Raw genomic sequence first — 14079 nt, 5'->3', positions numbered from 1 at the left:
AGTAGCTAATCAGGGTTTATGCTTATTAATTTAGTAGATTAAAGGTGTGTGGGTCCTCATTTCCTAATCCCGAGATTGAGGGCGTCACAATTTTGATACTTTAAGATGTACAAAATAATAATTATTTAACTTTTCTCCTACATTTATAATAATAGATAATGTGATAAGGATGCATATTTACATCCTTGATTTCAAATATAGAAGTAAGGATGCATATATGCATATTTACATCTAAATATGGCACCCCTCTGGAATTTGAGTATTTTTACATTTCGTGCTTTAATATAACAATAGTACCAAAAATAGCATTGCATTGGACTTACCCTAAGGGAAGATTTGTACGAATCTACACTTGTATGAGTTCAAAAAAGGCATGGTAACTAATTGACACGCAGCTTATTTGAATTTATGCTCTTTTCTTAAATACTGTACATTTATGTGAATGAGATTATAAGTTGTGAAAAATAATGTTGAAGTAGCGATAATACTTTTTTCTAAGACCGGAACTACATTTATTTGATTTTGAATCCGATAAATCTTCGTACCCTAGGAAGGCTAAAGGTTCGAATCTCCTCGATATATATTTGTACCTTGAGAATTTTTTTTCTTTCCACGACATTTATATCGTTATTAAAGACCGTACTTTTATGGGAATGACATTATGATTTGTGAGAAGTAATGTTGAGATAGCAGCAATATGCTCTTGCTAGAAGAGGAGAGTTCGATTTATATACATCGAGTCAAAAATTTGAAACTTGATTTTAGAACTAATGCTTAAAATGCTGGCTAATTTAGTTACCAAAAAAAATCACATAAATAAGCAGCATGTGAGCAAAAATATGCAATGAAGAGAGCATTGAGCTGCAGCAAGGAGCAGCAATGTCGACTATATGCTTTCAAACCATGAAAAGACCACACGAGTGATCGCGAAACTGCTTGTTTGTCTAACATCTATAAGTTATCCCCATCTTCTTGTGTCGTCTGTCATTCGGTCTGTTAGGCATTATGTGGCTGGATATTGACGGAGCCTCAACAAAGCTAAATGAATTGGAAATGCAACTATTCAACCTCGAAGCAGGAAATGTAAAAATTAAGAAAACGTCAGAGTTGCAACAAGAAGAGCAAGGGCATAATAACTCTAAAAGTTGGTTACAATAACTATCCGAGTTCTCTAATTTGAGTCGCTTAGTTTGTCAGTATTATGGAGCTGTAAATTGCCAAAAGTAAGGCCATAAAATTTTGTTAACATAATCGCAAGTAAAATCGATAATATCCAGCCAATATGCACAACATCGCAATGTTGTTCTTTGTTGGATCCATATATTATCTAGTTGAATAGAAGTGGGGAGTAACAACATCAACAATCCTGAGCTTGATTCTAAACTAATCTGAAATTAGTATCTATGAAGCAGCAATGTTGTTCAGCAACTTATTTTCTATGTAAATAGCATACGTATCTTGTAGTCATCTTTTTAGTATGCAACTTGTTAAGTTATCAGCTCTACTAAAATCTCGAGGTGTTTGGAATTGAACTTACCAGAATCATATCTCACATCATTAACACAACTCTTTCAACATTACAAGTCAGCAACTATTAATCCTAATATCTTTTTCAAAATTGATCGATCAGTTGTAGAAGTTCATATGAATAAAGCACATGTATTTCATAATCATCACATATATTTCATAATCGTCTCATCAAATTTCTGAATCTATAAAGACCACAATTCAGATGACATATGTAGCAAAAAAAAATCACCACCTGTAATTCCAGTATCTTTGTTCCTAAAGACTCATGAACTGATTCAAGTATTTCACTTGTGAAACAACATAAAATAATCCTTTAAATTTCCTAGAATTTGCAACATGGAAACCTAAGGATTCTTTCTATCTTGTGCTCGCTGGATTTTGGCATTCTCTCTGGACTGCCTACCGCTTCCATGTTCACTCTGCAAATTCGGGTAAAATATATGAGTACTCTTGACATATCATGATTCATGAACATTCAAACTCGGTAAACAAAACTTAAAACTACTTACACTGGGAAAGCAAAGGAACCTGCACTACTATCAGAGCGAGTTGACTCTGACAATGTTCTCGGTTCCGTATTCTCTTCAGTCGCAGTTACAACTTCGATTTCGTCACAGCCACCTTTCACATCACTCGGAGATAATTTCTTGCCTGACTTGTTACTCTCCTCCTCCCCCTACATGAAACATATGTCAACTGAAGAACGTAAACGAGAGAAGCTTGCAAAATTTGTAACAAGAAAAAGAAAAATAACTGTCTGATGGATTTTGTTGGTAAACTACTATAGTATTTTAATTCCAACAAATATTATGTCACTTTCGTGCTATTTAACATGGATGAACTTGATGCATTTTATTACCTAACCGACCTAAAACCGTAACCAAAAAGCATTACATGTCTAAATCAGGAAGCAAAATCGAACCAAGTTCGATTTTTCTAGTTACGATTTCGGTTTGGAAGAGTGTGGCCAAATACATCAAACCTAAATACTTCCCTTTCTATTGTTTACATCTTTGAGAGTGTGTTTGATACTTATTTTAAAGTGCATATAAAGTATAGTTTTGTAATTATTTTTTTACAATTTTTTTTTTCTCAATAAAAATAAAAATATTCAATTTTTATTCAGAAAAAAAATTGTAAAAATAAGTTACAAAATTATATTTTTTATACACCTTAAAATGCGTGCCGAAGATTTTATAAAAATGTAAACAATTGGAAGAGATTTAGGGATTAACTAATACTTGGATTATATATATATAATACTTAGATTCTTAAACAATATAAACAAAAACTTTGGCAAAAAGAAAAGATAGAAAAAGATTACAATAATGAAATATTGAAAATTGAAATACATATTAGAGAAACCAATTGGGGGCATGGTTGTAAAAATCGGTAATCGGCACTAATCGGTTTGGGTATCGATTAGGGATTAATCGGCAAATCGGGGATTAATCGGAACAAAAATCGGATATATTTAAATATTTTAATAATATTTAATATATTTACCTTATTTATTATGAAATATATAATTCAAAAATAATTTATAAATATTAATCGGATTTCAAAAAATAGATCGGTCAAATATTTTTTAAGAATTAATCGGGGATTAATCGGAGATTTTTTAAAAAATCGGGAATTTTTAGAATAGTGATCGGGGATAAATTAGATTCATGGGTGCACACTGCACACTGCAACATGGACTTACAAATCAACCCATAATTAACGTCCTTTTACTTGCCGGACAGCTATATTAACCCCCGACATACAACAATTTCTCCCGAATTAAAACAACAGTTTTTCTATTGTGTGTCAGAGCATACAATAAATACTAAATTTTATGAGTTTGATGTATTTTTATTGGTTGAGTTGTTGTAAATGCGGGGATCCATCAATATTTATAATTAGAGGACCCATGAAAATGTACCAAATTCATGGCAGTTAGTGCTTATTGTATGTATTTGGACACACATTAAAAAAACGTTAAAACAAATATATTACCTGGACCGTTAGAGAGTTAGATATACATTAGCAGGACACAAACCATAATATAAATCTTCATACATATTCTTGATTTTTACCGATTCAAAACTCTTTACAAACCAAATCCAAACTAAATTATTGGCACAATTTTATTGAACTCGGTCTCGTTTTTAATTGATACAATTCTGTTCGATGTATTTTTTATGTGTTTTTTTTTCTAATTTCATTTCAATTTCGGTTCGATTTATTTAATTCATACAATCCAAAATTCTTAAAACAAAATTGAACATGTTTTTACATAGAGCATTCACCTCATTGTCGGAAATCATCAGGCCATCCTCGCTCACCTTAAATTCCAACCCTTCAGAACTCCCACCAAACACAAGTTTTTTCGAATCCTATTGACAAAATCAAAAATTATAAAATTCGAAAGTGAAAAAGTAAATACATCTGATACCAAAAAAAATTAACTGATTACACCTTGCTACGTTGATGCGCCCCGTGTTTAAGACGGTCCTGATTTCGTTGTGGCGATTTGTCTTTGACCAAATCGATATCACCATCTTTGTTAAATTGGAATACTATAAAATCCTCGTCACCATCAATTGTGATCTTCTCTTTTGAATTTCTTCTCTCGCTGTTGCGCTTATCAGATATCATGTCTCTCTCCTCTACCAAATTGTAAGATAATAATTATTAGCAACAATATCTAAGACTATACAGAAAGATAAGCCAAGAAAATAATATTTATACACGCATATGATTCGAATGAGCAACAGAATCATAGTATTTATAAGTATAACATATGGAATTATTAACAATTTATCTATCAATAAAGCAAAAAAGAAACATCCATACAATAAAAATAAGCAAAAGAATCTACTATTCAAGAAGATACCTTAAAAGAAAGATTTATCCACACATTAAAAAAAAAAGAAAAAAAAAAGAGAAACTTTTACACACATATGATTCAAGAAAAGCGTAAAATGCACCTAAATAGTTAGTTAGTATATCGTGTATTTAAATCATAATTTAATCACGTCATGTAATTCATTATAGATATACCTTTCGTGTATTTATTTTTGTACTAACATATTATGTTAGTTAGGTGATCACGTGGTTAAAAGCATTAAACTCTTAGAAAAAAATATTGAAAAGAGATATTATATTATGATATACAACTTTAATATCAAATATATGAATTTAGACAACTTTTGTTGTGTACCTAAATGAAAGCCGCATGCATAAAGAGTAGAAGCATAATCCTTGACACTCCATTTTAGTGGCAAACTCATTCTTGAAAATCTTGATTAAATCTGATGAAACCAAGAAGAGAGGATTACCCAAATCTAGCAACTCAAAAATTATAAGAGGGAATTTTGGTATGATTTGGAAATTTTAAAAAATAATCATGAGGAGGTGTTAAATTTTGTTTTTAAAGAGGCAGGAGTTACTGCATTGGATTTTCCTTATTGTGTGCTATGTAGTTGTCTAATTTACGTGATAAATGACCTTGTCATATACAACCCCACTTTTAACATTTTGCTAATCATTCCCATTTTTTAAAATACCATGTCATAATTACCTGGTGTTATACGAGGTAAATTTTTATTGTTCAGCTGATTATTTTCATTTTCAGGCGAGGCGACAAATTGGCTTTCAAAATATCTTTTAAAATACTAATGTGTCGTGAATAATTTATAAATGTGATAAATATCCGGAAAAATGAAAACCAATTCGGGATACTAACAAGCAAAACAATCCAAATATTTTATTTAAAATACAAAATATTGTTCACTAAATTTACAAAATTTATAGATATGCACATCCTATTTAAAAAAAAGAAATAAAAATGCATAAATGCTGATAATTGGTTAAATGCCCGTTTGGCTATTTTATTTTTCCGAAATAGATAATGACTTTCATTTTTTTTAAATCATGTAAATACATACTCATTCAAGTGCGGGCATATGAACACCTGATTATTGGCTATTGCTGTGGCAGAAAAGGTGAATTTAGTGAATGAAAATTTAATGCAGTCTCAAATTTTAAAGGTAGGATACGACTTCAAGCAATGACGCCCTTAAAGTAATAAGAAACTATATTGTTCTGTAACACAGATAAAATTACATGAACCTATCGGGTAAGGGCACCTCTAATAAACTAATACTAACATATATTTTGACTCTCTAATACTATAATCTATCATAATGTTAAACAATCTCGAAAAACGTAAGATTACTATCATACCAACAGAATTAGTATTCACTCTTCAAGCATGTTTTTCATCCAAAAAAATAAGTAAAAATGGATGAGATATGAAGACAACTCTTGTTGTACATAAATATAAACTTTTCTAGCCTCATGCCTGGACCGGCAATTTTGGACACGACACGAAACGACACGAAACGACACGAAAATTTAGTGTTTGTGTTTGCATTTTTAGTACACGACACGAAAGTACACGAACACGAAAGTACATGGTCGAGATTTAGTGTCGGTTTTGTGTTTAACCTTCAAGTACACGACACGACACGAAGTATACGACATAAATAAATATTATAATTAAATTTTAATATTTTTTTGAATATATGTAGAATTATAATAAATGTAAGTATATTTATATTTAAAATATTATTTGATTTTATTATATTGTATAGATATGAGATCTAGATATATATTTTTCATATATTTTATAAATTTTTTACCTAAAAATCTTATATTTTAATTTATATTAATATTAAATTTAATATATATTAATATTCAAGTAACACGACATACACGACACGAAACGAAAGTACACGAACACGAATGTACACGAACACTAAACATGTCGGTTTTGTGTTTAGCCTTCAAGTACACGAAACACGAAAATACACGACACAAAATTATACAACACGAACGAATTGCCAGGTCTACTCATGCCTCGTATAATACTATACAAATAAGCAGTTACTAAGCTTTACTGTCAGATTCAATGACACTCATTTGAAACTTGACACGGAAGTAGTTCATTTCTCAATCCTTGCAGTGGACAATCTAGACAAAGAAGATAATACACTTGATTTGCATATAAGTTACCAAATTGTATAATCAATCTTGCATTGGTGAATCTATGGAGAAAATCAGCTGAAAGCACCGGGTTTCCCAACTTTTATATTTTGCTCGGCTAGGAAACTACTAATTGCATTTCTTTGCCAACCTTTGAAACTTCTGCATGGAGAAGTAATAAATTAACAACCTGCGTTAAGAACTGTTTATAGATATAGCTAAGCAATGAACAACATTATATACAATGACTGTACAGTACAAATATCATTGGTCCTGCCATGTATGATCTTTCTGTTACCGGCAAAGTAAAATTAAATGAAATTTCAAGCACAAAAATTAATGATAGATTGGTCAAACATACTAATTAAAATTTATTGGGGAGATATTAGTAACTCAACATGAAATAACAGTGATTTCACTGTTGGCGCATTTAAGTAATACAGGGTGGTGGTGTTTCCAAATTCTTTTCTAGAAAAAGGAAAGCATAAAAAACTGCAGGAAAGGAAAGCGGCCAAGCTGCTGTGAAAGTGGAAATGCTGAATTTTCTTTTTTTAAGCATTCACTTATAAGCAATGTACCTGTTGTATCACGCCCATTGAAAGCTTGGGTCGCTTGACTATTTTCAGGAGGACTTCTGTTACCAATTTAGATTTTGTGACTTAGATTTGAAGCCAAATATATTTACGAAAGATTTTTGCCCTAGTCACTTTACTAGGAAATATTTTGATTTATTGCGAATGTACATAAAGTTCTGTTCCATCTGGAGACTTCTGTTAGTTGCTTAGTTCTATCATTAGAAAGAGTATCTTTAAGTTATCGTAATGAATATATAGCTAAAATTAGCAAAGAGAAAGGGGAAGCTAATGTGTAACTCAGGAAGCAGGAGGTAGAGTTGCCTCGTTGATTGAGAAACCGAGTAAAATGTGTTTCATAATAGTGTGTATATTTTTTTGCTAAATTAATAGTGTGTAAATGCACTTAATTAAATTTCAGAGATTGTCAATTTTTGCTATCTACAAAATTTTCAGTTTTCAAATGCACCATACAATTAAAATACTTATCATTTATCAGCCAACATAAATAGCGTACACAATGAAGTGGAAAATTTAAAAATTTAGAATCAAGGGTTGGCAACCAAAAGACATGAAGCTTTTCTCTAGGTTCTCAGTATTTGCAATTTTGCACTATGGCAGAATAAATATGAACTTACTTTTGATCAATATGTGCTAGAACATCTCCTCCAGGAAAAGCTGCTTTAGTTGTCTCATATGAAACTTTAATAGCTTCCCTCCATGTTCCACCAACTTCTCCTGGATTTTGCTGAGTTTTAGATTGACCTGGGTCTTCCATTAACAATGAATAGCCAGAAAGCAAGTGGCCTACCCAGGCATCGTCTTTCCTGAAAAGTTATGAATTTTAAATCTAAACTGATCTTGGACAAATATGCAAAGAATTGATGCTTGCTAACTTAATTTTCATCTAAACTAAACAACTACATCACTCAATTGCTCTAATGGATAATGATTGATATCTGGATCAGGAAACTCACAGGATAATATCCATATGTCGGGGTACATAATGTCCCCCGCCAAGACCTAAAAGAATCTTGTTTTTTCCATTATTCCTGCAGCATCATTAAAAGTCCCAAGAGAAATAAGAACCTAAAAAAGAAGCTAAAGAAACAAAAGAGTTAAAATAGTAGTCTGCGTGATTGATACCTGCTCCAGTCTCCCACAGCATCGCCTCCTCCAAGCCCCAGTCCTTCCCAAACTAACTTAACTCGCAAATAAAACGTTTTCATTAGTAAACCTATTAGAAAATTGCCATTTTGTAATGCTAATGGAGAAGAACTGAAGGTCACACAATTATAAAGAGGAAAAGGAAAATGATACTGATGATACCCAAAGCCTGATTATGATGTATGCATAATAAAGTACCCTTTGTTTTATAACTGAGTATAAAATTTTAAAAGAAAAATGAACAATAGGCAGACTGAAAAAAGAAAATAAAAGCTAATGAGAAGTTTAGGCAAAACTATCTAATTAAATTAGATAGTTTTGCCTAAACTTCTCATTAGCTTTATGATATTTCCACGACCGCAGATTTGTACAATCTTTAATGCACAATGTACAAACATCTAATAGTACTTATTTTGGCATGGATAGTGAAGAATCAAATTTCCTAGTGGATATATATCACTCCCATATTAATAAACTAATATAAACTCTACCCAACTAAAGCAATGGCTTGTGCAGCATCTTGCCTCTTCCAGTACTCCTCTGTACTACCTACATAAAAAGCAATAAGGTTCTAAATTGCCGAGATCATGAAAAAAAGACAATGCGACTAAGACAGTATTTTCTGCGAAAATTTTTGAGGTTACTTATCTACAAAAGAAATAAAAGAAATTCAAGGTTCCAAACTGAAGTGGCATTTAAGCCGAAAGTACCAATTTCTACAAACATTGTGGGTGTATTTATTTCAGGTCCATGATGGGTTGCCTCCAGCGTGACCTACATATGGATAGAATAAAAATAAGGCAACTACATATGAATGCTTGTACATGTCGTGAAGTGTAAATGCGAAGGAAGGATAATTAACATTAAGTGGTAGAATTGGTTTGTAACAAGCACAATATACTCTGACGTTCCCATCAAAAATCTTTTTTTATAGAATAATACAAGCGTACTCTTCCATAACTCTTTCTCAATAGCAATTGGATATATAGGTATAACAATAGTACAAACCGAATTACAGTGTATAATTTTTTTGGCATTTAACATAAGCAACAAAGGAGAACGTATATCACCTCAAATTCAGGAATTAAATTATGCGACTGGGCAATAGTTTTCAACAATTTCAACCACGGCCCTATTCTAGGATTAGGAGGTGCAGCCCATCCCGGTTTTCCACCTGCTGGCGACACCTCATTTTCACGCAAGTGAGGCACACCTAACATTACAACAAAACCACACATAAACATCTCTATTACTTCATACAAAACCTCAACAAAGAGAACATTAAAAAAGAATCAAATACCAATTGGGTGAATGGTGAGGGCGGGACGATTTGAGACAGCAGTGTGTTTGCTAAGAAATATAACTTCATCAACAACCTCACTGGTAGCAGCTTCCCATCTCTTATCCAAATGATCCTCTTTCACTATACTATTATCATGTTTTAACAACCTCACTTCCTTGTTCACGAAACTTGACATATTCCCCTAATCCAACCAAAAAACCACTCAAATCAAAACTAAGAATCATAACAAAATAACCAAACATTGCATCATAGCCAATATGATCCAACCCCATATCATAACTTAATAAAATCTCAAATAATTCATCTTATTGCTCAAATGGGCAATCATAAAAATGTAAAACGAACACAGCTACCAGCATATCATGAAAATATACACATTTAAATAACATCATGACGACAAAAGTATGTTACGTGTGTGTGTGAACTGAGAGAGAGATGGGGGGGGAGAGAGAGAGAGAGAGAGAGAGAGAGAGAGAGAGAGAGAGAGAGATAGAGAGAGACCTGAAGAGAGGGACCAGGGTGCCAGCCAGGCATGGAGAGAAGGGCAGAGGCAGGACCAATAGAAGCAGGGTCGATGGTGGTCGCAACCACAAGACTCACCATCTCTCTCCTGATCAAATGCGCCGGCGCCCTCGGGAAACTATTACTTTTACTACTAAACCTTGTAAAGACTTGCCTCCCCCCATAAGAACCATGAACCAACACTCAATCTATTTCACCCCAAGGAAAAAATAGCAGCCATGTTTTACAAATGACTTTATTTCTTTTAATTAAATTATAAAATAACTGTTATAATTGATTGTAATTTTTAAGTCAATCCAAAAATAGGAAAGTTATGGTTAGCCGTAGAAATTTTAATAATGCATTAAATTTGCTTGTTATTCACGGTTATAAATACATTATCTTACTTAATGTAAAACCTGTACCAAATATTTCTATTATATGCTCTTTATCTACTTTCGAGTTATCATTCTCTGTCTCTCTCTCCGATTTAGCAGAGATTTTAGTAGTCCTTTGAATATTATTAAAACTAGTATATTACAACAGTGTATTACAACAGTTATCGGTACGAATCTCGACCGAAATTAAGAAGTTATAATTTTATTTAAATACACTAATATAGAAGTAGATGCGGTTACACCTCACTAATAATTAAAATATATAAATGACCAGAGTAGAAGTGGTTACAACCTCTGCTAATAATTTAAATATATATGACCGGAGTACCGCATATTAAAATTATTTTACGGTACCATTTAATTTTGGGTAAAACCGAAATATAGTAGGAACCTTAATTTATAAATTGCATACGTATCAGATTATAAATTTTGTGCCATAATTAAATTATGCAGAATTTTCACTTAAATTTATTATTTGTCAAAGATAGCCTGAATACGCATATGTCCGTATGGCGGGTGAAAATCCATTTGTCATTTTATATATAGATTTGTTCATAAGATCAATGATAATGATGATATATACATCGATTATTGTGTATTTGTGGAAAAGGGTATAGACGTGGACGGAGCCAAGGTCGATACCGCGGACGGGGTCGGAGCCATGGGCATTTTCGTCCTTATAACAACCATGGCCACAGAAAGTGGCAATCTGAATCATAGAGTAAAAGAAAGGCACCACAATGAGGAAAAACTGAAAATTCTTGTTATAGGTGCGGCATGGAAGGGCATTAGACACGTAATTGTCATTCCCCAAATCATCTTGTTAATCTATACCAATCTTCTCAAAAAATAAAAGAGAAAATAGTGGAAACAAATTTCACCAACAGTAACATAGATGATTTCCCGAAAATCATAACTGGAGGAATAAGCATCCGAATAAACCTAACAAACTCCCATGTGGCAGGCTGAAGATTAGTTTCATATATTTACTATAATAGTATGTATTGTGTACTTTATTTTGTTTAAACTATGTAGTGTATTATGTTCCTGTCGAATAAATTATGTTTCTTAATTATATACCGTTAGGCTTTTAATCAACTATAGAGGAGGGGGTGAATACAATTAAACAATCAATTCGAAATAATAAACACAATTGAATCAACAGTTTTTATTATTGATGTATAAAAACTGATTACAATACGCTCTCAAAGTATGAACAATTATACTTCAGAGCTGCAAGTATATATGAATGATATAACAATTCGTAACACGTATAATGTAAACCTAATATGTGCTTATATACTACACAGTTATATAATCAATAAGGAATCCTATTACAATACAATAAGGAATCCTATAACATATCTATCTATTGATTGTTACAATAAGTAAAGTCCTACACCGACATATATTCTGCAAATATTTCGTCCTTTGATATCTCTTGATTTCTAGCTTGACAGATACTGATGTGAATAAATCCTGATGACAAAAGCTGATAAACAAATACTGATGGTAAATGTTGATGACATCATCTCTGTCAAATACTGATATCAAATGCTGATCAATAAACCTTGAAAGTTTAAATACTGATATCATCAATTTCTTCTGACACTCTCTCCAAACTTGTGCATTATGTAAATATATACAAGTTCCTAATTGATGATGTCAAAACTATATAAATGCAAAAATAAAAACAAATATACAATCTTACAGTCAGTGTTTTTAGACTTTAACTTCAGTCTTGAGCTCTAGTTAATCCAGTAGCATCATCAAAGAATTTCTTGAGTAGATTTGCTTCAAGAAAATTCAAATACATCTCCATCCTTTGTTTGATATCCTCGAGCTCTTCTGTGGATTCATCATTCTGATAGATAGCAGCTCTGAGGTTATGTAGATTATATCTTCCAAGTGACAAGTCATCCAGTTCCAAGAAACCAACTTGTTAGTCGCTAAGCACGCGCTAATAATTCACGCAAGTATACGCGATCGCAAGTAATATAGAATTATTTCTAGTTTGTTCCCACAGAGACTGGTTAAATTAACTATGTGATATATGCACTTATGCAACAATGATATGGCTATTATTCAATGCTAAGACGAATAACAATTTAGGTTTGATTATACTATGATTAACTATTGAGAGTTAAACTAGAGAACATTAACTAAGAGATTAAAGAGAGTTGAATAATATATGACACAAACATGGGATTCTAACTTCATTAAATACTTCATTCAATAGCCTTATTGATCTTAACCTTAGCATGTAATGGTGATGACACTAATCAGACAACACGAAACTGCTAAACGCCAACTTTCGTTGCACGAATAACATACTACCAGACATCCACAAAAGAGATAGAAGCTGAATAGACACCAATTATATTGAGACCCTATATGTCTATAGAATTTGACAACATAACGGTTTAATGCACAAGTTATCAATTGTGATTACATAGGGCAAGTAAGATGGTTAAAATTACCTACGAATCATGCATAACAATAACACATGAACCTATGCTAGCATGGCAAGTTCTAAATCCTTAAATTCACTATCGCTTCATTAAGAATTAACACGCTATATTATAAGTTCGCGATGCTCATAAGATGAATAAACACAACCAATACTAGGTTATCATACAATCACAACACACTAAGGCATCGAAACAAATCAACAAAAGAAATCCATAAATAAATCCGCTAGAACCCCACGATAACGATTAGCCCATAATCGGACTCATCATCAACATTGGTTCCGATGAAAGCATGGTATAATAAACATAGTCTTTATAAAACAAATAATAAACAAAGTACGTAATAAGAGTATAGGTTCACGAATAAGAAAACTAGCATCCAAAGTTACAACTTAGAACAAAGAATCACAAGTATAAACTAGATCTTCTTCGCCTTCATTGAATGAGTTGGTCTTCACGAGCTTGATTCCTTGGACACCATCCTAACACCGTATTAGCATAAAATCAATGCTAATTCACATGAATTCCAGATTAATAACTGAAATGCAAAAATACTAGAAAACACATTAAAATACCAACAACTTGAGTACAAAAACACCAATTCAAAGATTAATGAAGCGTTATAAAGTGTCGTAAATGCCACTCAACATACTCCCGAACTTGAATCGATGCTTGTCCTCAAGTATAAATAGACTCAAAGAACAAGAAATAAAAATGCATGAATGTAACTAAATGAATGCAACGATCCCGATAGAATAACTAAACCAATCAATAAGCAACATCTCAACATATGCAGTTATTCGCGTACAGATCAACCAAACCTTACAAATTAACTTACAAACCAGAGACGTGCGTGTGTGCAAATGCTTACAGATATACTATCTCAACTAGATCAATAATCAGGACTCACTACTCATCAAAGCAATCGTAAGGTTATAAATAAAATAAAAGCTAGACTCAATATAACTTATAACACTTCAATTCTTATATTGGAGTTTTATATGGATTCATGCTTTTATTCACAACACATAAACAACACAAGTATGCTTATTTGACCGTGTAATGAGTGAGGTCCACGAAAGACTTATGCAATAGTACCCATGTAG

The 14079-nt window shown here is 32.3% G+C and overlaps 2 protein-coding genes across 4 annotated transcripts; both read right to left on the bottom strand.

Annotated features, from left to right (window-relative positions):
* Nucleotides 1–1106: 1106 nt before the first annotated feature.
* On the bottom strand, nt 1107–5113 carry LOC141710971 (protein BREAKING OF ASYMMETRY IN THE STOMATAL LINEAGE-like). Its single transcript, XM_074513441.1, has 5 exons — nt 4736–5113; nt 3991–4181; nt 3822–3908; nt 2040–2206; nt 1107–1949 (listed from the first exon to the last, which is right to left on the bottom strand). Exons 1-5 carry the CDS (start codon nt 4803–4805, stop codon nt 1853–1855), a joined length of 612 nt encoding a protein of 203 aa, XP_074369542.1. The 5' UTR covers nt 4806–5113; the 3' UTR covers nt 1107–1852.
* Nucleotides 5114–6398: 1285 nt separating this feature from the next.
* On the bottom strand, nt 6399–10317 carry LOC141713111 (D-aminoacyl-tRNA deacylase-like). Of its 3 annotated transcripts, none has more exons than XM_074516358.1 (9): nt 10105–10317; nt 9601–9784; nt 9371–9513; nt 9011–9074; nt 8797–8849; nt 8280–8335; nt 8111–8185; nt 7772–7960; nt 6399–6751 (listed from the first exon to the last, which is right to left on the bottom strand). In XM_074516358.1, exons 1-9 carry the CDS (start codon nt 10204–10206, stop codon nt 6691–6693), a joined length of 927 nt encoding a protein of 308 aa, XP_074372459.1. In that variant the 5' UTR covers nt 10207–10317; the 3' UTR covers nt 6399–6690. The 3 variants fall into 3 exon arrangements, with proteins under 3 accessions (XP_074372459.1, XP_074372460.1, XP_074372458.1); XM_074516359.1 differs by having other exon boundaries at nt 6399–6720; nt 7768–7960; nt 10105–10316; XM_074516357.1 differs by having other exon boundaries at nt 6399–6723; nt 10105–10314.
* Nucleotides 10318–14079: the final 3762 nt, after the last annotated feature.

This window comes from Apium graveolens, chromosome 3 (genome assembly GCF_009905375.1).
Source record: "Apium graveolens cultivar Ventura chromosome 3, ASM990537v1, whole genome shotgun sequence".
NCBI lineage: Eukaryota > Viridiplantae > Streptophyta > Magnoliopsida > Apiales > Apiaceae > Apium > Apium graveolens.
Note: the sequence above shows the minus strand (reverse complement) of the source record. Positions and strands in the feature narration are given on the sequence as shown.

Bases quoted from the DNA above. Each gene is read 5' to 3' on its own strand.
- LOC141710971 (XM_074513441.1), bottom strand. From the start codon at position 4,805: ATGAGTTTGCCACTAAAATGGAGTGTCAAGGATTATGCTTCTACTCTT. The intron at 3,909-3,990 runs GTGTAATCAGTT...TTTTGTCAATAG, and splicing joins GGGCGCATCAACGTAGCAAG to GATTCGAAAAAACTTGTGTT. The intron at 1,950-2,039 runs GTAAGTAGTTTT...CCGAATTTGCAG, and splicing joins GGTTCCTTTGCTTTCCCAGT to AGTGAACATGGAAGCGGTAG.
- LOC141713111 (XM_074516357.1), bottom strand. From the start codon at position 10,206: ATGGTGAGTCTTGTGGTTGCGACCACCATCGACCCTGCTTCTATTGGT. The intron at 9,075-9,370 runs GTGATATACGTT...ATCCATATGTAG, and splicing joins ATTTAATTCCTGAATTTGAG to GTCACGCTGGAGGCAACCCA. The intron at 6,724-7,771 runs GTAAGTTCATAT...TTCTCCATGCAG, and splicing joins CTAGCACATATTGATCAAAA to AAGTTTCAAAGGTTGGCAAA.